This window comes from Sturnus vulgaris, chromosome 2 (genome assembly GCF_052056855.1).
Source record: "Sturnus vulgaris isolate bStuVul1 chromosome 2, bStuVul1.hap1, whole genome shotgun sequence".
Taxonomy (NCBI): Eukaryota; Metazoa; Chordata; class Aves; order Passeriformes; family Sturnidae; genus Sturnus; species Sturnus vulgaris.
Window position 1 is genome coordinate 35064325 of NC_142244.1, and position 24595 is coordinate 35088919.

At 41.1% G+C, this 24595-nt stretch overlaps 1 protein-coding gene across 8 annotated transcripts in view; it reads right to left on the reverse strand.

Moving 5' to 3' along the window:
• The window catches only part of TENM4 (teneurin transmembrane protein 4), a 1535416-nt gene that overhangs the window by 106228 nt on the left and 1404593 nt on the right, over positions 1 to 24595 (reverse strand). For 6 of the 8 annotated variants that reach the window (XM_088159247.1, XM_088159248.1, XM_088159250.1 and 3 more), the window contains 3 exons: positions 20066 to 20251; positions 13625 to 13651; positions 6068 to 6214 (listed from right to left, as the gene is read on the reverse strand). In XM_088159247.1, coding sequence (XP_088015373.1) covers positions 6068 to 6214; positions 13625 to 13651; positions 20066 to 20251 — 360 coding nt within the window. The remainder of the gene's footprint in view (positions 1 to 6067; positions 6215 to 13624; positions 13652 to 20065; positions 20252 to 24595) is intronic. The other 2 variants (XM_088159254.1, XM_088159253.1) reach the window with 1 other exon arrangement.

The window sequence follows — 24595 nt, forward strand, 5'->3', positions numbered from 1 at the left end:
ACATAGTCTGACTGAATCCAAGCCAATTTAAGCAATCATCTGAGAACAGCTCAGAAAGTGGTCTCACATAACTCAGATATTGGCATGTTCCTCAAATTCTGGTCAAGAGGAAAGTGGCCATGCACTCTATTCATGTTCAGTATAGTCAGTGCAAAACCTTAGGATTCTAGGGGGGCTTTCTGCCTCACAGAAGTTGCAACAGTTCGCCTCAGATGCTGAATTAGGCTTGGTAGAGGTTTTAATTGCTTTAAATGTTGGTGCTCAAACTCTGTTTAAGCACCTTTTGAGGTGCAGAAATGCTTTGTGAAAGAAGCGTCCAATCTGTTTTTTTCTGAAGCTGGTTCATGTTACCTTCTGTTGTATCATGTATACCTCCTTCCCATAAGTTAGCTCCCTCATTTCAACAGACAATGGTAAGTTTCCTTCAACACAAAGAGCACTTTCATAAATGCTTTCTGAATCTATTTATCAAAGGCATTTCATTAAGGACTCCTTCAAAGTACCAGGACATCACCCAAGGTGTCTAGACAAGACACTGCTAGATCCCCAGTTCACAACACATCATCCTCTCCCAAGGCACAATCAACACCTGCTTGGGGATGCTGGAATGCCTGGGTTAACACTGTCCTCCTTCCAGTCTTGCTGCCAACAACCAGCCACAGGTGTCACCCATGTGTTACCATCCAACACAAAATCAGCAAAGAGATAAAACCTGAAAATGTGAACTGGTCATTTTATTTGAGGAGAAGTCCATTAACAGTCACCATGAAACAGAGGAAGAGAAGCTGGGTGATTTCTAACAAATTATACCAGCTACCCAATATTTCAAGTATAGCAGACTTTCTCATCCTTTTAGCAGTGCTTTGTGGTTTCTCCAAGACGATCCTGTTGTTTGACTGGATCTATCTGTGATGGTAAATGCTAATTTATGATGGTTGTTCTCCCAGGTGTATTCAGATCTCAATACTTCTCTCCACAAATGTAGCCAGCACATTATTGCGTAATTTTTTATAGTTTTGAGGAAGCAGAGAGCTCATGCACCATGCCCTGGAGACAATCTTCTCATGCTATTAAAGCCCAGGGCATGAGGGCAAAAAGAAAAAAGGAAGTATCAGAAGGCATTCCACCACTTTGTCTGCAGCTCAAGCATTTGCAAAGACAAAGGTTTGCATTCTGGGGTTCTCCTGGATTCTTTACCATTCCCTTTACAATCCTCAAACTACCTTCAGGTGTAACCCTATGCACTGCAAAGATCAGTGCAGACTTCTGCCAGCTCTCTAACACTATCTGGCATATGGTGGACAGACAGTGAACACACGGGTGTTACGAAGGCCAGCATGCTGTGCCAAAATTTCTCTTGCCAAAGATTTGAAACGCTGCTGTTCCAAAGCATTATGTAAATCTCCACATTACTACAAGCACTACCTGATCCTTGAATGGGGCAAGGCACTGTGGAGTTGCCAGTGGGCTATGGTACAGTTAAACCAAACTGATTTGCCTCAGAGAAGCCATTCCTGAATTATACTGTCCCTGAGGTGACCTGCTTACTGCTCCAGAGTTGGGAGATTAAGGGAACCTTCAGTTGTTCTGGTCCAGGAGGACAAGGGAAGGAACGCATACAAATTGCTCCACTTGCTAGCTTTTGGGAAGCATCTGGGGAGGCACAGACTGAACTTGCAAAGGCAAAATGGGGCCATGGGTACATTGGAACTCTGTTTGTCCTAGGCTAAATGAGACATAAACTGAGGGGAAGGAGCTTTGCTAACACAATTCTTGCAAAAAAAGAGAACAGGATGGTTTATTTTTCTCAGTCCCAAAGGAAGATTGTTGACCAGATGACAGCTAAGAAAAAGGAAGTTTCTATACTTTTATGTAATGGTGTGAAATATAAGTTATGACAGGCCAGTCTTTTTTGACTGGGAAGGGTATCTATCTATCTATCTATCTATCTATCTATCTATTCCCTTAACCACTAACACTAGCCTTTGGAAGTATTTCATGTGAGAAGAAGCAGTGGAGAACAGCAGACAACTGAACAGAAACCTCTAATGAATATGAAGATTTAGATAATATTGTGAACATTGTCACTTCAGATGTATTTTTCATATGAGAAAGACTCTTGCCTTCCACAAGTAAAGTAGATTCCTGTTTGCCAGAGTTCAGCAGCTGTTCACGAACTGGAATTGTTTAAAGCAGGAAATGAAGAATGGGTCGGTTCCAGTTTCTGGAGAACGTGCAAACTTTACCCTATCTGGAAGACTTGGCTACTCTGGAAAAGCCCCAGACAATAACAAAGGCCTTCAAGTAAAGTTACTGTGTTGAACTTCTAGACCAAATGAGAAATTTATTAACATCTGTAGTCCTCTCATGATTTCACCCCAGTGTGATCTTGTCTTCATGCGAAGACACTGCAATGGAGAACTGGATAACTCTGGCTCTCAACAGTTAGATGATTTCTCCACAACAAGGATAGGTAACACAACTTTGCTGATCAACATCATATTCATGAGATTAGTTAAGAATATCCTCTCTTCCCCTCTGTTTTTCCTGTACTTTCTGCTCATAACAGAGGAGTCTACCTATGCAACAGAGCCCATATTTAGGCTATGGAATACCAGCCTCAAGGTATTATCAAATGCTATTAACTCCACTTTTAGGACTTGTCATAGTAAATAATTTCCTTGATTTTTTTAACTTTGAAACATATTCTTCAAGTATATGACAGAGCACTCGTGGGGTGAGACACGTAGGTACTACCTGTCACACCTACTCTTGTTTGCAGCAATGAATTAGAGAGGTTATTTTCTGCTGAAGCAAGGCAAGAACCAATTTTCTCATCTTGTTTTAAAGAAACACCTCCTGTTTGTTGTAATACAGGTGGCCTCTTAGGTCAAATGTACAAAATCTCGGCCTTTAACCCAGATTGTTACAGCTCTGTCATTGCACTGTTTTTTCTTAAATGATACTGGATGATGTCCTGCTCTCAGTTACTCACTGATGGGCTTGGTGTTTAGAAGTGTAAACAAAGTGGAGCTGGGTGTGAAACCTAAGTGCTAGCTTTGACAAATGCCACTTTTGTGTGTAGAGGAAACTGTGCTCAGAAACAACTTTTTACGAGCCCGAACAAAGATTACATTTCACCAAGTTTCTCTCTGAGTGACTCCTGCTCGGCTTGTTATTGTTTATCTGAACAGCCTCCAGATTTAGGAGGCGAACACACCCTGTAATTTAGCACCCGTCTCCCTCAGGGTATGATTAGGCTGGGAGCTGATGAAAAAGTTTCTGACTTCAGCTCCCATTATCATGAGGAATTTCCGGCTGCAGAGATTTTGATTAGCAGACACTCGACACCACAGTGTAGGAACCAGGTATGAGCTCAGGCAGAGCCAACTCCTCGGTACTGTGAACAGCCCCACTAACATCTTTCTCACCATTCATGGTATCCATTTTGACTAGGTCATTTGTATGACTTCTAAAGCTTCATGAAAGGACTTCTACCTCCATTGCCAACATTCACGAGCAAATTCCACATTTGGATCCTTTCTGGTGAAGCAAAATAAACCACCTTTCTCCAGCCCTGAGCATGCATCACTCCAGTGTATGTGATAGAATCCCAAAACAGGGAGAAACCACAGTGTAATCCACATACTACATGTTTTTTGGAGAGGCTTCAGGCATGCATCTCTTCAGTGCTCTTCAAAGCACAGCAGCTTCCCAAAGTATAATATTTGTGGTGAATGGGCTCAATTCTGCTGAACACAGATGCCTAGTGTGATTTGAATTGCCCTTAGATATCTGACCAATCCAATGGAAACTGTCACACATGAAATACATATATGCTTTCCCAGACACCCAAGCTATTGCGAAGGGGAAACCAGAAGTCAGCTGGAGTACTCTCAGATATCTCAGATGGTGTTGGACAAAAGGCAACAAACATTAATTTAGTACATGGAAAATTATGATTAGATACAAGGAGAAAAACATTTACTATAAGGATGGTCATACACTAGAACAGGTTGCCCAGAGGTGGGATCTCCACCCTTGGAGGTGTTCAAGAGTTGACTGGAAACAGCCTTGAGCAATCTGATGTAATCAGTATTGCCTTGAACAAGGGGTTGAACTGAAAACTGCTGGAAGTCTCTTCCAACCCGAATTATGCTATGATATTCTACAAACATCTCCATTTGCTGTAGAAATCAGCATAACATCTAGCAAACAGGCAGAACATCAGCCTTTCTTCATGAGTCCTTGTACCTATATTTGAATTCTTGTGCTAAAAAAAGGATTAAGGTTTCAAAGCAGGAGTGCCTCACCACTGCTGAAGCTCCTACATCTCAGGGGTTGAAATTCTAGACTTGAGCTCACAAATACAAATGACCCACTAAAACATATAAAAAGAAGTCAATAAAGTAAATGTATTCTGCTATTTCACTTCCCAGCTGAGGAGAGCCCTTAGCAGTAACATAGCCAAATCAAAGGCACAGTGTATGACAGATTATCTGCAATCTGTATTGCACACCATGTACATACTTTTTTTTGAATGTACCAAGAGTAAAGTTAACACCCATTTGTGGGCTCTGACACATGAATAAGCTGTCACAAGGCAATAATTTCCAACCTATCAGTTGCTCTGTTCTTGCTGTGCACACCATTGCTGCACACAAGTTCACCAAATGCCAGTTAGTAGTTGATGTGCACTAACTTGTAAACCTGTCAATGCCTTTTGTCTCTCCCATCTACATCTGCTGTCCTGCAGGCTTGAAAGGCAACTCATTTCAAGGTGAGGGTAACTCAGGTAAAAAGGTTAACCCGTGAATCAGGAGATACAAAGAGATGCTCAAGATTCTGGTCGCGCTCTTTGTGATATCATACAATTGGGATTTACTTTTTATGTTAGGCTGGATTACTCTTTCCCCCCCCTCTCTCTTTCTAAAAATTTCACAAGGCTTTTGCTGGTTATTTTTTTCCATGGAAACTGGGACTATCCTTGGGTCTATTTACCACACTTTTGCACAGCTGATGTGATGACCTTTATTGCTGCCCTGTGTCAGCTGCACAAGTACAGTGATATTCAGTTCCATATGAGGTAAAAAGCCACCTTTGTTTTATAGTGTGTACTCTTTGTATGGTTCTCCAATTTTCCCATCTTTTCTGAAGGGCTAATTTGGTCCATTTGCCATGCCAGATGTGCAGAAGTATTTTAAATATTCAATCAGAATCGCAGTTGCTGTGAAGCAGATAATCACAGACTTGGCTTGGCTATTTTTTTTTTAACTGTACTGTTCTTGTGAATATGATAAAACAGAGGCTTGCAAAATGCAGTCTCCACTTCACAGTCTGGGTCCTGGCCCAGACTTGTGGTTTACAAGGCCTTTTGCTGAGTGACAACAAAACAAATTATGCAGTCTCCCTTATGCCTTAAATTTAATATCTCATCTCCTGCTCTCTAATTCAAACCTTCACACTGCACTATGGTTTCCTTTGTAATGAGATAACTTTGAATATTAAGTTTGCATTACATAGAGCTATTATTCACATGCCTGACATCATTACATATGGAACAGTAATCAATAAAACATGGTTTGAGAGGGATTGGATGGCTTGTGGGCATGGGGATCAGTCACCCAAGCCTCTAAGTTTCTGCAAAATACCCATCCAATGGATATTTTGGACTGGAGACCCTTGATGAAAGCCTCAGGCAGTGAGGGCAAAGTTTGGACAGTCAGGGATGTTCACTGTCTGAAGCAGTCCCATCGTATCACTGCTGAGCTACTCAGCTGGGGTGGAGGGACTGGACAGGTGCACAGCCTCTGCCTGCTCTCTGCTATATGGACTTGATTTGAAGACAAACAAATGTCCCTCTTCAGCCCTGGTACCCCAGATCCAAATCCATTTAATTTGAATTCAAATCCACTCTGGCTGAGTCAGCCTGGCAGATTTTGCTGTCTGTTCTCTACCAGCTGTCAAAAACCAATCTGCCCTGCAGAATCAAGCCCAGATGACTGTTCACTGTGAGAGGTTTATAGGCTCTGTGAAGCCTGACATATCACATGTGCTCATGTCCTACCTCCATCGTTGTCTTTCCCATCGCCACATGCTGTCTCCATGGAAGTGTCACAGCCTGCTCCTCTCCAGCCCAGCTGGCAGACGCAGTGCCAGCCGTTCATGTCCAGAGTGCATCTGCCATTGCCATTGCACAAGCCAGGGCATCCCTCTGCAAAGCAAACAGCAACACATTCAAACACACTCAAAACACAAAGCATCACAGCCTGGAAAGGGCCTCATTAAACAGCTTTTTTCCTTTGCCTCCACTCCCACTTGGTGTCTTCCCACCTGGAATGAACCCACTTTGGTGTCAGGATGGTGGTGACCACTCAATGGGCAGCTGTTTCTAGCTCTCCCAGGAGGTCCTCACAGCATAACCTTACTCACTGCACTGAGGGAATGGTGAGTTTCAGGGGGCACTGAAATATTCCTGCTTCATTGGTTGTAAAAGCAAGGCAGCATATTGCCCTCCAAGCCTCTCAAAACATTTGCTATGTAAGACTAGTACTTGGGGTTACCTAAGTTGCATTCAGAGTTAAAGTTCCCAACACTCAGCAGGATAAAGCAGCTGGCTTTCAGTAATACTGAGGTCTCACACTGGTAAGCATTCAAAACCATATGGAAAGGCAAAGGCAGAAAATATTTGGAAGACATACAGTTTCTTTACTGTCATAATTTTGGGAGGGATTAATCTCATCCGGTTCAAATTAATCTATAGCTGAGATAGCTTCAACTCTCTGTAGTCAGCAGAGAAAGACACTGTCCCAGGGCAGAAGTCTCCTCACGAGGGTTTAATGCTCACAGTGATGAGCTGAAGCATGCTTTGGAAACATCCATTTCTCCCCAGTGACTAGAGAGAGCCCAGCACAGAGGCAAACATTTTTTCGGTGACAAAATTTAGTTAGGGAGGATGAACACCAACCTCCCAGTCTGCTCACTAGGGTTTCATTTTCTCATCTGATGACCTCCTGCTGAGATTTTTGCACTTCCTTCCCACCCCACTCCATCCCTTCAAGAAAATAGCAGAGTAATTTCCCCAGTAAGCAGTGGAGTGAGGGAGGCTGCTTATCTTAAACCCTTCTGGGGGCTTTTTTACCTGCGGAGCCCAAAAACCTTTACCACCAAGCTGTCAGAAGTGTAAGAGACACTTAACAGCTTAGGAAACTGAAGTACAAGGGACTGGAGTGCCTGTGAAGGTCACTCAGCAGGACTGATTACACCAGTGAAACAATTCAGTCTTCCTAAGCCCTGTTTTAATGATTTCTCTATTTATATGTGCATAGTGCTATCCTGCCATATAGTCTGAGTTGTTTAAGGCCCTCAGCTTTGCAAGACAGGATTGGGAACCTATGTGAACAACACATCTATCCTGTGCTAATAAACAGTGAGGAGATGTGTGTTGTCTCAACACCTTTTTGATCGTATGATGTGTAAGGGTCTTCCCAGGGCAGAGCTGGGACCCCATCTAGAACATCTCATGTCATAGTGTGTCCTGCACTGGGGAAATGGGGCTTAGAAATGCCTTCAAAAAAAAAGAAAAGTTTTACACGAAACTTTTAAAGTTCACAGACCCTTTCCCAGTGAACAGAAAAAAAACCAAACATATTTTAGGACTGTTTTTTTAACAAGTGACTGATTTACAGGGGCCAAATGGAAAAAGGAACAAAGGTGGTAAGGAAAAGTCCTTTAAAAAGATCTTTAATATATTTTTAATTTACAAACAAATTTGTTGCATTTCAGTCTTTTAAAATGTGTATTCTGGGATACAGCAAATAATGTGTGTGTGTACGTGTGAGCACGCTGTTGTGTATTTTGGTATTTATATACTATATTAGTATTTATATATTACAGAAGAGCTATTTATAGGCAAGGCTACTTGAAATTCTTCATTTTAATATCCTGCCTTCAGTAACTTACAACAGTGCCAAGCATTTAACCATTTAATCAGATTTTTCCATGCTACAGTTAATTTATATGTTTGATCCCTTTACTTACTTTCAGTACAAGCTGAAAGCATTCAGCTATTTTGAGAATGAAAGAGGAAGAAGTGTATTAAATAACCTCCTAAAATTACTTGGTTAGGTAGGTAACCCCATTTTGGAGTAGATAAATCCAGTTTGGATGGCACCATCCTGACAGTAGAGATAGGAGTTTTTTCCCCCCTCTAAAAATCACAGAATCGTAGAATACTTTGGGTTGGAGTGGGTTGGAGATAATCCAGTTCCAATCTCTCTGCCATGGCCAGGGACACCTTCCACTAGACCAGGTTGCTCAAAGCCCCATCCAGTCTGGCCCTGACCACTTCAAGTGATGGGATATCCACAGCTTCCCTGGACAGCCAGGGGCAACTGTGCCATTGCTTTAATTTTCTAGATGACAAGTCTCTGAAGAAATCTTGCTTTATGTATATACTGGATGGCTCCATTAGAGCTTGGCTGGTGCGTCACCCTGAGCACACCTCTTGTTTTTACTCCTCAGATTCTTTAAAACCTTTGCTAAGAATTTCTCTTCTATCCTACAGCTGTAGAGACTGGGCAGAACAAAGGTGCTGTAGTGTTGACCTGGACAGGAGTGAAGTGAGAACCAGAAAGACTTAAATGAAATTGAAGACACCATGATCTTGTCTCATGCTTAGAAGTACCCAGGAAATGTAAGGGAAAACTAATGTAGCTATAAAAATGAGGAACTTATACAGAACTGCATGTGCTCTACTCTCCCAAGCTTAGGAAAAAGGGAATTTGGAGTGGCAGAAAACAGATGATATAGCTTGGATAAGGCACCTTTGGCATCTGAGGAAATGGGATGAGCTTGATTTGTCTCTCCTTGGACAATAGTGGCTGAAAAGACTATGATTTTTTTTCCCACAAGTTCATGAAACACATAAACATTGAGAAGGGAAAACTTCTTCAAAGCTATTTAAGGTAAAGAGAATAATGCTGGCATAAGAACAAATGGACATAAACCAAGTATGAATAAATTCTGGCTGGAAATTAGGGGAAAAAATAATTTGGAAGGATCAAAGGAATGAAGTTCTGGAGCAGACTCCCTGTGGGAGTGTTAAAGAGAAGATTCTTCAGTTACTTATCCATAGAACTTGGTAAATTTATATAAAGTTTTACACAATGTGGTTGCCCTTGCCAGCAGAAGACTAGACTCTGAGGAGACCCCTTTCAGTCTTACGTGTTTGAATTTTGTGTGCAATTCATTGTCTATATGAAATATGCTTGAGAGTATTTGCATGGACTTTCAGAATTTATTCTGAAATCTTGATCTGGACCCAGAGAAAGTAAACCAAGCATTTCAGAAAGAGGACAAGCAGAGGAAAAGCAGTGGTCAGGAGAGGAGAGAGAGATGAGAGAGAGTACCTCATAAGATTATGCCTTCCCAAAATATCTATTCCTCTTCTTGAGTACTACAGGGATCCAGGGTGCCCAGATGAGAGAATAAGTACCTGTAGATACCTAAAGTAGGGTAACTCCTACCTGCAATTTTATACTCCACCGACTTGGCACCCTTTAAGTCTAGAAAGTCTTACTAAGGAGAATGAAATCTCAGGTTTCTAGTAGATAAAGCTCTTCCAAGGAGCCAGAAATAACTGCTCCTGACGACCGAAATGGTTCTTCAAAGTTATAGGAACACAGAAGTCTTCAGATGTTTACCATTACATTACAAGGTTCATTAACATTTCAATGCTGTGAGGATTAAACTGAACCCCTCTAGTATCATGGTTTGGTAGAAGATCAGATATTTTAAAGATGCATGGAGAAAGTAAACCATTAATAGGAAAAAACCAAATTAAACAGCAGCTGACAGAAGACTTGGACCTTCAGGAGGTTAGGGGTCAATAGATGAGTAAACCAATATATCCAGGAGAATGGGCCTATAAGTACTACCATTTCTGAACTGGTTCACTGCACAGAGACTTGACCATTGCTTACACTACACAGGATGGTACAATATTCCTCATTCCACAAACTGCACTTCAAAGCACTTGATGAAAAGATGATGAAAAACAAACTTTATCCTCTCCTTTCCCCCATGCTGGGGAATAAAGCAAAGAGATCATCTTGTTTCTGAATTGCTTCTGAATGCCACCACAGTGGGATGGCTTAATCCTCAGAGATTTACACCACCATAATCTTTCAGCTCTGATTTCTCATAGCTAGAAGTCACCAATGATGCATTATTCCTGTTTGTGGTGTTAACTGTACTTGGGTGACTAGGAGAATTAAATACATGAACAGAGTTTTTCATAAAAGGGGAGGAAACCCTTTATGTGAGTTTCAAACTTAAGCACATGTAAGTGCTGCTGAAAGATCCTGGAGGGCATTCACAAAGATGTCAGGTTTGCCATGCAAGTGAGAGAACAGACCAGGGAAGCAATATAAAAAGTGGGTTAATTTTGAAACAGAGAAGCAAAGACCATCAGAGTTAAAGGAGACTGTCACCAGAAGTTAACCTGCAATTTTTAAGACTGTTGGTAAAATAATCTGCTCTTAATGATCTGTACAGTTAAAGACTTCTCTAATTAGTCCAATTATAAGCAACATTTTCTGGTCTTTTTCTTCAAGGCAAACCTCACTGCCACTTGAAATAAGACTTAGAAAGAAAGGCTACTTATTATCTTGCCTTCATTGTCAGTAGGAAAGCACCAACGGATGTTTTTACCAAGTCCCACAGCCAGCAGTGGAACTCTGGGACAAGTAGGACATGGCTGAAGGCAACACGTGAAGATGCAAATGCCTGAAGCTTGAGAGAACAGCAACCACTATGAGACCTGCAGAAGCTGCTCTAAGACTAAAGGCAAGGAGCAAAGCATCAGCTGATCCCTGCAAACGACGAAAGCTTGGTAAAGTGTCCCAAAACCAACTCAACTATGAAACTACTATCATGATATTCTGTGGTGATGGGAATCCAGAAATCCTTAATCAGATGCGTTCTCCAATAGGAAGGTTAAGAAGTTACTGACCAGAGCTCCTACACTTGTAACTGTACAAATGAGGGAACTGGCTTTGGTCAGACCTTGGCTTCTCACTTGCTCTCACGCTTCAGGAGCAGCACTTTGCAGCCACCCCTGAATTCTAATGTTGTTCAGCAACTTTAAAATTCAAGCTAGCTGTTTATGTATGCACCACTACAGTGTTAATGGGGTTAATGATTATTTTTGAAGAGTAAGAATTGATATTCAGTAATAGAAATTAATTACACTGATGTACCATCATATCCAATGATGCTCTGTATGGAGAAACTCTCTCTAAAATCAGCACCTCTTTTAATTATTATTAAAATAATAGACACCTCTTCTCATTTAAGCATTACCAGTGTTAATTAGGCCTTAGTTTAGAAGACTCTACTCTGAGTCTAGTTAGAGCTTCTTGGTTTAATTATGCTGATATTTGCTATCGAAACTTGCCCTCCCATTTAGGATCAATTCTACATCTTCTCTGACTGACTAGTTTATTGTAAAGCTGTAGGAAAGATTCAGCAGTAAATCAGGCTCACCCTTTGACAACAGAGGATTACTGGGAAGGGATTTCAACCAGAAAGATGTTAATAATTAAGAAAGCCAAAAGGGCATGAGTAATTTAGTTTTGAAAAATGCACACCATGCAGTTAGCCAAGTAAAAAAGCATGTACTTTTAATGTTTCAGCTATTGCTAATCTTTCCAAAAGCAGCCATGCATAGCAAGAGACGATCTTTTATTCTTAGTGTGTTGCTTAACCTGTTACCCACTGAAATACTCACTAAATATCATGTGTCTTTATTATTGGGCATAAAGATGAGTCAAAAAGACACCTAGAGGAAAAATGACAGCTATAGAAGAGTTAGTTAAAAAAATTGGGCCACTGATTGGGCAAATCAGTACTGAAGGTTCTTTGCCAGGCTCTGCAGGTTCCTTTTTCATCTCTTCTATGCCCTCAATGCTTATCTTCTACTTTTTGATGCAACATTCTCCAATACACATTGCGATGAAAAGGAGGAGTCCTGGGGTTTTGAAATGCAAAACACTGAGATGTGGAGCATTAACAGTAGGGTCTGATCATGCTCCCTAGAGATGGCCCATATCTTCCTCTGAGGATGCCACCATGATTACTTCATAATAGCATAATAAATTACACCCTTTCCCTGATCTAAGAAAGAGAATGTACTTTTCCCATGAAATTTAAACAAAGTCAAGAATGGGATTTTTTTTTGTGTTAAGCAATGAGAGTTAACTACCACTGTACAATCAACTGATCTATAAAGAAGGGTCCAAGGACAGCTAGCAGTTGCTGCATTACACTGAAGATGGAAGTCTTTAAACTATGGACATTTCCTCATCATTAATATTTGTCTGTTCAAACATTTTTCCTATTTGCAGTTGTTCCTGAATCTGTCTTTAATCCTCAGTGGAAAAAAAAAAAGAAAAACATTGAATTGTAAATTCACCCAGAGAAGTGAAGTCAGTAGGGCAACCATGTTTCTTGTCACACCACACAAGCCCTATGAAGCAAAGAATTCATTTTAACTGTCCATGGGGTCAATATTCGAGCATATTTGCTCTTCATCCTCAGCCTCTCACAGCTGTTATTTTTCATTGCTCAAAACCTGAAAAGAAGGATACTACTCCAGAAAAATATTGACTTGTTCAACCTGATTTTTCGGTTTGTTTAACCACCAAACATATGATGCTTGTGTGGTGTCAACACTGTGTTGCTGTTAGTGTCAAATCAGTCATGTAGAAAAATATTTAAGTCCAACTCAATCATATTTACTGTCAGATTCTTGTATTTAACCATATGTATGCTATTTCAGTATTTTTCAAAGGCTAAGTGCATTGTGGAACTGTCTGTTTCTATTAAAAAGTCTGAAGTAATTTAGCTCATTGTTCTGATTAATAAATAACTGTGATTTTTTTTAAAAAACAGCAGATGATTTTTGTTCTCTAACAGTTCAATTCCTTTTCTTATTTGTTGAAGAAAGACCTGGGTCTTAGACTTGCATTACATTTATTAACAGGAGCATAAAGTTGGATTTTGTTGTAGTGTACACTAATGCAGCATCACTGATTTCTACAGATTTTGCAGATTTATGCAACCAGAAATTTTGATATCGTAACATTTTTGTATTAGGAAAAAAAACCTCAATATACAATTAGTTAAAGCTCCATGTAAGAGTTGGCAGTTGTGGATCAAAAACTTGAAAACTCCACACAGAAAGTGCACTCACCTGTGTTACAAAATGGACCACAGACATTTAATTAAAACACGTCACTGTACAGGGCTCCTGCTGTACTCACAGACACTTGTTTTCTCCTGACTTGCCTTACCTGAATAGGAAGGGTGAGGATGGGAGATGATTTGGAGGGGAGGGCAGGGACAAGGGAATGGGTAGGAACACTGATACGATGTTAACACAGGGTCACATCACTTACAGAGGTATTTCCTACCTAAATGACTGGAAAGTTCACCCTTCCAGACATTAGGGACCACTCTGGTGACAATGAGGAAGAGATGCAACCTCAACACAGCATGTTCACGGTGCATTTTTTAAAAAGAAACACAAAGACAATAGGAAAAATAGGAAGGAAGAGCATACCTTTCACTACCTTATCCAGATAGTGAGCTTGGGAGATAAAAGACAGGACATTTAAGGTAGGATTGAATAAGTGCATTGCAGCTTACTACGAGACTGTGCAGGTGCTAGAAAGGCAAAGGAGAGTTCGCTGTGATATGAAAAGAAAAATTTTGATTATGAGGAGAGAAAAAAGGAAGAAGGGTGGAGCACAGTGCTCCTCAGTCAAATGGCTTGAGAAGGCTGTGTTAAGGCATTCAGTCATCTTTGCTCATTAAGATCAGGAAGAAAAACAGGAAAAGTTCTATATATATATTTATGAGTTCATATATATAGGTATATATTTATATGTGTATATATGTATATCAGGATAATGCTCCGTTCATTTCCAAGTCTCCCTCCACTTTATTGACTGCTTTGCCTTTCATCAGGAATGTGGAGACATTTGAAAGTCCTCCACCTTACCTGATTGTCTTATATTTTTCTACACAAAAGGCACAATTCTGTGACCTTACCAGACCAGTAGAGGCTTTTCACTAGATCTTTCTAATGGTAATATACTGCATTTATGCAGCATTTTCTAGCCTCAGATCAAATGACTTTACAAATATTAAATTAACCTCATGGCAACTCTACCAGATCGGCGAGTATTAATATATTCATTTCAAGGAGGGCTAAAGAAAAAGTAAAAAAGAAAGTTATAGATGTCATGGGAGCAGTCATGTACCCAATTCCCATGGAACACTGATTTGGAAAACCACCTTCTTATTGATTTTCTGGTGTCAAGAAGAAGGCTGGTGGCAAAGACGTCGTGCCTCAGAGAGCCCTGGTGCATGCCAGCAGGCGGCACTCTCTGTCCTAACACCAGCTGGTCTTTATTAATAAAGGAGAGGCTCTGAATCTTGCATTTCAATATTTCAATACCTACTTAAACATTATTTCCCTTGTTCTCTTGCCTGCTCCCTGCAATCTCTGTCTCAGCTGTGTCCTGGTACTTTTTGAAGAAGTTTTTGTTTCAGGTTCATTCAGGCACACTGTCCACCTGGGAGGTCATGGCCCTTGCAGGCATTATTTTTCCATTCTGTGAGTGTAATGGATCTTTCTAGGAACTACTGTCCATAAGTGGAGAGGGCTGGGAGGGCTCACTTAGTGTGGGGTATGATGAGGCTTGGCGAAGAGGTGAATTAATCACATTGATGTGGTGGCAGCGATGCAGGAAGCACAGCATCACCATCTGCTTGGATGGTGGCTGGAGCCTAGGAATGTATCTCTTGGATTTTGATATCCACAGCAGCCCAACCTGTTAACTCAGGCAGTCACTGTGCAGCTGATGGCAGTGAAGGCAGCTGCCAATGCCAACCATGTGTCAGTTATATATCAATGTTTTCCTGTAATTTGAAAAATAAGGGGGCTTCCTATAGGAATCTTTTTTTTTCTAAACCCGTACAGGCTATACTTCTGGCATTAAAATATCATCTTATTCCCGACAGAAACTCCTTTGGAAACGCTGTGGGCATGTGAGACATCCTGAGAAATTAAGCAGGAGTTCAGAAGAAAAGCTACTTTTCCAAGGTGTCCTCTGCACTTAAAGGCATCACTACACTCAGCTCCATGTCACCACCCTACTCCTGGAAGCCACTTCAGAACTGCTATGGGAGGAGCTCCTGTGACCGTTTCTCAGTGTGAAAGCCCCCTTGTTTCACCAGCCTGAGCTAACTTGGGTTTACTTTGTCTGAAACACAAGGAGAATTATAAGGAGTATTTCTCTTGACTCAGAGAGGGAGGGAAGGAAAAGAGAAGTGAGAGATGCTGCAGGCAGGCCCTTTAGAAGGACATGTTTCCCACTATGCTCTCCTTCTTCTTTTCCCAAATATTCTTTTTTCCTTTATCTTTCCTATGAAGTAAAGTGGACAGAGCCTCAGGGAAATCACTGGAGTTAAACTGAGATCACACAAATGTGAAGGAGAGGAGAAAGTAAACATCCATTCCTGAACCAGGGACAGCATAAGAAGTTTATGCTACAGAGTCAGGGAAAACAGTCTTTGAAGTTCATCTGTGCTTAATATTTACTGGCAAATATTCTGCCAAACTATTTAAGGTCAGATTACCTTCAGATTGATTAAAGATCATGTCAGAACAGCACAGAAAGTGCGCATTTTCCACTGACTGCTATAATTATGGTCTTCTCCTGCCCAAAGGTAGCCATCTCAACGAGGCAGGGTAAGTGCCAGAGGGTCACACAAAGCTCAGCTTCTGCTGTGGATGCACTTGAGCACTGATTGTTGGGCAGAGACTAGAATCACAGAATCATTAGAGTTGGAAAAGACCTCTAAGATCATCGAGTGCAACCACTAACCCAGTACTTTCAGGTCCACCACTAAACCCTGTCCCTAAGCACCACATCTACAAGATAGCAAGAACCTTCCCCAGACACTGGTAGGCTTATTTTTGTCTTGGGCCATGCCTGGACTGAGCTGCTTTATGCATTCAAAGAGCACAAGTGATGTGTTAGAAAGCTGGGGAAAAGAGACCAGGATCCACCTGTAATGTGCCTTGTCTGGATTCCAGCTGCTCCAGCAGAAATGGAGAGGCACTGATTACAACCTCAGCTATTCAGAACATGTGTGATTATTTATGCAAGAAGATTGATGAAAGGCAAACTTAAAGGGGCAGATTTCTCAAAAATCAGAGTTTTGCTATGTAAAACAAACCCCAGGCTGATGGCGCCACAAGCAGAAGCCGGCGTGGGACAGGCTGTCTGCCTGTCTGTCTGGGCATTGTTATTGCATACATCACCCATGCATGCCAGGACCAGATTTCCAAAAGGAGCTAAACACACAGCTTTTGCAGACATCAGTGGAGATTAGGCACTGAGGTGCTTTGAAATCCTCCTAGGTAGGCTGTGGAGTGCTTGGAGAGCTAGCAGCTGGTTCCTCATGTCTCCAGAGACTCTGGAGTATTTAGCTGCAGCAACTGAACTTCCAGAGATGGCTTTGGTCTTGTGTCCAGGCTGTTCAAAGGATAGTGAATATCCTGACACCACCATGCAGGGAAGCCCCCTCTGCCATTGTTTTTCTAAATAACCCTATATGAATCATACAAACTGGAGAAGGAGATTTCACAAGGGCATGTACTCATAGGACAGGGGAGAACAGCCTTAAGCTGAAGGAGAACAGGTTCAGATTGGGTATTAGGAAGAAATTTTTTACTGTGAGGGTGGTGAAGCACTGGCCCAGGTTGCCCAGAGAAACTGTGGATGCCCCACCCCTGGAAGTGTTCAAGACAATATTGAATGGGGCTTGGAGCAACCTGGTCAAGTGAAAGGTTCCCTATCCATGTCAGCAGGGTTGGAACTAGATGATCTTTAAGGTCCAAACAATTCTGTGATTCTATGATTCTTTATTAAACCCGGGAAATTTTCTGTGCTGCTTCCTGTGAGGCAAGCCCTTGAGCAGCCTACTACAGAGCTGAGCTGTAATTTGGCCTTTCAGAGCTCACAGTAAGAGGGTCTTTTTAATCTTTAAACTCTATGCTCCTAAAACCCACCATGCTTCCTGGATGTAATTTGAACCATAACAGAAGAAACTTGAATTCCTGCAATGTCTCTAATTAGGGATGAATTTGGAACATGGTGGAGAACCCATCACGGAAGTCTGGCACTGATGCTGTTGTCATGGTGTGTTTTGCTCCTATCAGAAACTGACCGAACCCTTCTGCTGGGTTTCAGGATTCCTGCAGTTAGATAATCAATTTTCAGCTCTACTCTCCTGCACTAAGTTTGCTGAATTGGGATGATGAATGCAAGCTTCTGCATCAATTTCCTAGTAGGGAATTAAGTGGGGTTACTCTAATGAAATCTCTGAATGTGAGCAATCAAAGTAGTACATTCAGTGACACAACTCTTCATAGGAGCAAACAAAATTAATCCACTGGGATCAGAGTACCTGGAACACCGTAAGAAAGAGCCTCCTATGACCAACAAAACAAAAGGATGTCTTACTCTCACACATGCTTGATAGGAAATGGAAGCAGTGTCCCTTACTGGTATCATCCATTTCTACCGTGTTACCTGCACACACGGCAATACTGGTAAAGCATCACTTCAGCAATAGGGTTGTCAGTGCTAAAGCAAACCGGGCCATGACATAGACATATACGGAATTACCATCAACAGAACAATTTGCCATGCAGGGAAATTACACAAGGACAAGGGGAATGCTTTCCACATACTTAATGTAATTCCAAGTCAATGTCCTTTCATTTGAGCCAACATAACTAGCTTATTACTCTTGCTAAAACCATTCAATTTTCTCGGGTATTTACAACTTTGCCAAATTTCCTTTATGTTCTACACATTCATCAACGAAATTCTGTATATATTCCTATATTCTGTAGGAAATAGTGTTTACAGCTTCAGAGGCAGGAGACTATGTACAAATTTGTTGCTAAATCACCATGCAAGGAGATGAGGAGGGGGGAAAGTGAAAAGAAACAGCTCCAGCACTCTAAGTATCAAAAAATGATTCCTAAATCAAGGCAGAGCTGCAACAGGAAGGTAGCAGCACACAAAATGAGAGTATGCACCAGCAAAATCTCAATGCTGACTGCATTGCAGTGCTGGCCTTCCCCATGATAACATTTATACTTAGAGTGAGGAATACTACAAATAAATTTAATTACCATGAAAGATAAAAGCTTGTTGTTTGAAAACAGTCCAGGCATATCAGCTGTGTGGAGAATTATCATATACTGAACTAATGGCATTTTGGTTTTACAGCAGAACTAATAAAATGGCACTAAGGGGATGAATTTTTTCCCTGCATAAATAATTTCCATATAAAACTGTCCCCTGTCTTTGGGGCCTTTTGCTGATTTTTTTTGTTGTTTTAAACTCTTTCATGAATCTGTGTTGTTTTCCAAATCAAACTGCTTGAATAAAAGGCTATAAAATAATATTATAGAAACAGAGGATTTATATTAACATAGGACTGCTCTCTTTTCATTTTGAAGTATTTAAGAAAGGTGGGTTTTTCAATCCCTTTCTCAGGAAAAGAAATGAAAGCTGCTAGGGACATTGACAAGAAAGCAGAATGCAATGTCTAATGAGACAAAGGAAGTTTTAAAAGCTAAATATTTTTCATTAGGGAGATGCATGTGGAGACCATAATGTGATAGCGTGACATTAGCATAAATAAATGGTAAGTAGAATTGAGCCATAGGTATGGTTTGTACCATTATCCTAACGCTGAAATTAAAATACTGAGATCAGGCTTCATTTCCTGTCTTTGTGTGTGCAAATGCACCTGGTGTTCAAGCAAAGGAAGTGATGTCTCATATAACTTAGCTGCTAATCCTCACAATAACTATGCTGATGTTTGCCCAGGTATTGCTATTGGTTAGTCGTGATGAAGTGTGATTTTTAGTTATCATGACATAATGAACGTAACATAGAGGTAAATTTTCTTGTCTTTAAAAGAAGCTGATTAAAATAAAATGACTGGAGGAGAATTTTCATTCTGTAACCATTCCTCTAAAGTCAACTGAATTTTTTCAGGTTCACACAGGCATTATTGAGAACAGAACTGGATTCACTAATTTAGTTTTCTATTAATATACAATAAAAGGTATCTGGGGAATTTAGAGTTACTGATTTTATAGCATATACGGAAGGGGAACTGAAGAGGCTGAATGCATGACAATCAGAAAGAAGGAAGAACAGAAAATGCATTAAGTAGGTAAGTGAGTGAAGGAAAAAGGTGCAGCCAAGGCAGTTCTTAATAATGCTGCAAATTGCTTAATATGAGAACTGAACCTCTTTGCATGATTCAGGCATATTGTTGGCTTCTTATTAATAATAACATCAATAATAAGAGACATGATAGAGAGAGCTCATGAGTAGTGCCAGTAAATGAGGAATACAGAAGCAAAGCAAGAGGGAAGTGAAATGGTTAGAAAGGTAGCAGAACAGACAAGGGATAAGCAAGACAGAGTTAAATTCCAGCCAGAAATCATCTGACTGCAGTTTCCTCTTTTATACTGGCAAGCAAAGTGACAGTGCAAATAACGTAGGAAATAAAAGCAAAGAAAACTTAAAATCAGATGCATGTTTCTAAAAATGCTGTCACCACAGTAGAGAGGTCTTGGAGGCCACAGAGAGACCTCTCAAGAGAGGTAAAGTGGGATGTTTTTAAAAAAAGCTTCTAGCTGACATTTAAAGACTTGTCAAACACCACATAGGTGCACTTCATGTCTGATAATAAAATATATATATAGCCATGTCACCAACAAATGAAAGGACATTTTGTCTTGTTCCCACATGAAAATGTATGATGTCAGAATTTGAAATCCAAGAACAAAGGTGCTCATGCTACACTAAGTCACACATATTCAATTAAGCATGCGCCTTTTCTCCTCCCTGATCATCAATTATTCTCGGAAAAGGAGTCGGGTTTTCTTTCTCCCTACCAATAGTGCAGTGCTCTCCGTTCCAGCCCGGGCTGCATTCACACTTGCCATCGCGGCAGGTCCCGTGCTCATTGCAGCGTGGGTGACACGCCCGCTGATCACAGGCTGTGCCCATCCAGCCCTCCTCGCAGCGGCAGGTGCCTCCGACACAAATGCCATGTCCTCCGCAGTCCGCTGCACAAATCTCTGTGGGAGAGGAGACAACACAGAGGAAAGGATATGGGTGGAGAGAGAGAGAAGGGAGAGGGGGAAAATCCAGAGTGTTATTGTTAAGAAAAGCAGACACACTTCACTACCTCGCCTTACAGGGCAATGAAAGGAATTCCTAGAGCTCGTAACACTAATCCTTCCTGACAATAAGAATCTAATAAGTATATTACAAAAAAGAGATGGACGTGGATTGCAAGGGTCTGCTGTGATTGATCCTTCTATTTGCCTTCTAATTCTCTTGCACTCCTCAAGCTTTTGTGATGCTCAAATCCGAAGGGGAAGGCTCTTCCAATGCACAGAACGGAAGTCACATTTAATTAAAATCTGGTTAAGTGTGGAAACAATGTGCTGATAAACTACTGATGCTAAAGTTAAGTGCTGACAAAGCCTGTTTATTACTTCTTAAACCACAGTTCTGGGGATGGAATTCATTAAAATCCTTCTCACTTTAAAATTAAGAAAGGATATTTCTATTTCTACTAAATCTGCACATCGTCTATGTCCCTATTCTCCTACCACCCCATTAAAAATCCCCTCTCAGACATTCAGGCACAACTATATATTTTGTGAGCCACACACATTGGAGCTGATAGGATGGTGCTTGTTCCCAAGTCTTATCAGAGTTAATGGAAGCACAGCCACAGCCGGATATTTTGGTACTTACCTTCAAAAAGCAAAGAGCTAAAGCACCTTGCCTTTTCAGGGATGATGGCCTTCCCAAATCTCCCTGAGCCCTAGTAGACCTGAGAACACAGGCATAGTATTTTTACCCAGCACTAGACTTTTGTCTAAAACCTGGCATAGCCTTGGCATGAATTTGGAAGACATATTTTTATCTACACTGTATTTGTCTAGAAAAACAGATACTTGGTGGAGAAGGGATACTCATGAATCAGGTGTTAAAGTGCCTGTTACCATCATTACTATACAGGATTGATTTCAAGGAAAAGAACAAAGCCCAAATACTGATGCAGTGTAGCACTGCAGATGAAATGAAATGAATCTATTTCCTCTTCAGACTCATTACTTGGCGGCTACTTTCCATCTCTCACAAACCCTGACTACACTCTCCCTTCCTCAATGGGAGGAGAGGCAATTCACAGCATTTCAGCCTATGAGGTCTTCTCTCTGACTTCTGTCTGGTGCTTCTAAATTTCCAAATGTTTTGACCTCAAGCCTTCTGCTTCACTGAGCTATTTTATAGATTTTACAGGGTAAGGACACAGATCCTTTTGGGGACATGGAGATGTGGCCAGAAGAAATGCTGAGCAGGGCTTGGCTGGAAGCACAGAAAGGCGTACCAGGGTTATTCTGCAGTGCACATTTTTTCTCTGTGTCACTGGCTGCATATAAAATATTCAAAACTACTCAGCCTGCATTAACATCACACCTGACTGAAATTCAGCTGTACTTAAGTTGCTTTTAGTCTTTTGCTAATGAATACTCCATTTACAGGATACTTGGGCTGTTCAAGAACTTTTGATATAGGGCTGGAAAATCCACTTCAGCTTCAGGAGAAAAGTGGTGCACTACAGCAGAGAGCTGTGAGGTCTTCAGCCCCTTATGATGAAATGGACTTCTGATGAAAAGGATCAGAGAGCTCTTTGGACAAAAGTAATTTATGGTAAGAACAACAGTAATGCCTTGCATGTCCAGGAAACACCACATTTTTAAAATGTGACATGAAAACAATATCTAGTCCTTGCTTCCCAAAAAGCTCAGGGTGGTGGAACAGTTTCCAGGTTCCAGTAAAACTCCTTTTACTGAAAAATCGTTGATGTCTCCAAACCCCCTCAAACATTTAGTCCTATATGCTTAACCTCCTAGTGAAAGAACTCTGGAGTTTAAATGGGCTTAAGACATTCCGGAACTTGTCTGTGTCATTTAGAATCAAACTTGCAAAAGTATTTGCATATCTTGGGTACTTAAACAGAGCATGTGCACAAACCACTTGCTGTTGAGATATAACAGAATCTAATGCAGGGTTTATTGGAAGCAAGTAGAAATTAAACTTTCAAACAACAAAGGCATGGCTGAGGAAGGGCTCGAGTTGCTGTCAGAAGTTTTTACTTTGCATCTGGCACGGAGACACAGATTTTCAGAGTTCTTGGCTGCGAGGAAGGTAATATCATACTACAGTACCCGATAAGAGCATAAGGGATGGGCAGTTATTGACTTGCTGAAGGGCTGGAGCCCAGACGTGTGTTTTCCCCTTTTTTCCCCAAATGCCAGACAGTACAGCAAGGGAGTGTGGGCTGGTCAGGGTGGTGATGAACATATAGGACCTGCAAGTTGGTTAATATAGCAGTAATGATGAAAAAAAAAAAAAAAAAAGACGGAAATAAATTTGGTTCTCCTTGGGTGACCTGATAAAGTCTAATAGTCTGGGGAGGATAAAGGAAACAGCAGATAAAAAATCAAAAGCTAGATTTACGCTGCTAAAATTTCAGCAAGCTGAGAAGAAATACCTTGAGAAAGTACAAAATCTGACAATACTGGTATTTAAGCCTGAACTCCAAAAATTATTGTTGCAGCCTCAGGTGCTTTCCAGCATTCTTTTACCATAGGACTACTCTAGTTTGACTGCAATCCCTTCTCTGGTTATTAGTTCACATTCTTTATTCATAAACGTTTAACTTTGATCTCAGAATATCAAATAAGGTGAAATTTTTCTTGTTCCCAGTTTACCAAGCAATCCAGAGGATGCCAGCTTGGTCACTTCACACCATTATATCCTCTTCTCCTTCTTTGTAAAAAAATTCTTCATATCTAATCTAAATCTACCCTCTTTTAGTTTAAAACAATTATCCCTTATCACTAAAGCTCTATTAAAATATCTGTCCCCATCTTTCTTGTAAGTCCCTTTCAAATAATAAGAAGGCCACAATAAAGTCACCCCAGAGCCTTCTGTCCCCCAGGCTGAACAACCCTCGCTCTGCCCCCAGAGCAGAGGTGTCTCAGTCCTCTGATCATCTTTGTGGTTTCCTCTGGACTTGCTCAAATAGGTCCACAACCTTCTTGTTTTGGAGACGCCCACAAGTGTGTCCCAGAGCTGGATGCAGCACTCCAGGTGGGGCCACACAAGAGTGGAGGGATAGACTCCCCTCCCTCGCCCTGCTGGCCACACTGCTTCGGATGCAGCCAAGGGCACAACTGACTTTCCTGGGCTGTGAGAGCACATTGTCAGGTCATGTCCAGCTTTTCATCCACCCCAAGTCCTTCTCCCCAGGACTGCTCTCAATCCCTCATCCCCAAGCCTGTATGGATAGCGAGGGTTCCCCTGACTCAGGTGCAGCACCTTTCAGATAAAGTAACCAAGGCATAAAGAAGTGATGGATCCACAGGGAAATGTGAGCTCTGAGACAGGCGCATGAACTCCCTGATGTCCCAATACCAATATGCAGTCTTGTGTCCTATAGGTAAGATGGAAATGTCAGATGTCTATGGATTAGTGGTGGAGGAAAAAAACCCAGAGATAATAGGAATAGTGAGTCAGAAGCCTCCTGGAGTTATTTAAAGGTGTCAAACTAGGACAATGAAGTGCATTCAAGAATGATGAAGAGAAAACAAAAATCATGTTCTGAAAAGCGAAGCCTCTGTGCAGTCATTCCTATGAAAAAGTATGGAAAACTCCCTGCAACATTTACATCTGAAATATTTCTCAGACAACATGCTGCCAAGGAACAGTCTTGCACACGTGGGCCAGGGATATGCACTGCATGGTATAAACAAACAGATCTTAGGCTAACCCAGAATGGGAATGCTGGTAACATCCTGGGTTTCATCTCCCACCACCCATGCACACAAAAGTGTGCAGGTTCCAGGTTATGAATGCATACTTAATATATAATGGATATATAAAGTGGTTTGGATTCCCAGGCCCCAAGAACTGTAATACAGACTCTCAGCTCTAAAAAAAACTTGTGAAGCAAACTACTTACGACAATCTCCCTAAAGTGTAGTTTAATTATTTCCAACAGGGAAGCAGGAGCCAGGAACTCTCAAAACTAAATCTTCCATTTACCTGCCAGTTTAAAGATAGATGGGTACCCTACAATTTAAACAGCCTTACAACACATAACCTGCTACATGCCCTGGTCCTTTACAACACAGCCCTCTTAAACGCTCACAGGTTTCTGATGGGTGATTAAACAGTCAGAGTAGCCTTTACTTTTCTGGTGGCACTCAAAGAAATTATCAAAATGGATTTCAGATTAAGCTTCCACTTAAATACATGTCTTTTTGGACAGAATAAGACAGCTAAGACTGTTTTACAGAAGAAGGCAGGTGAATCGTTTCTTTGTCATTCAGTCCCAGGGA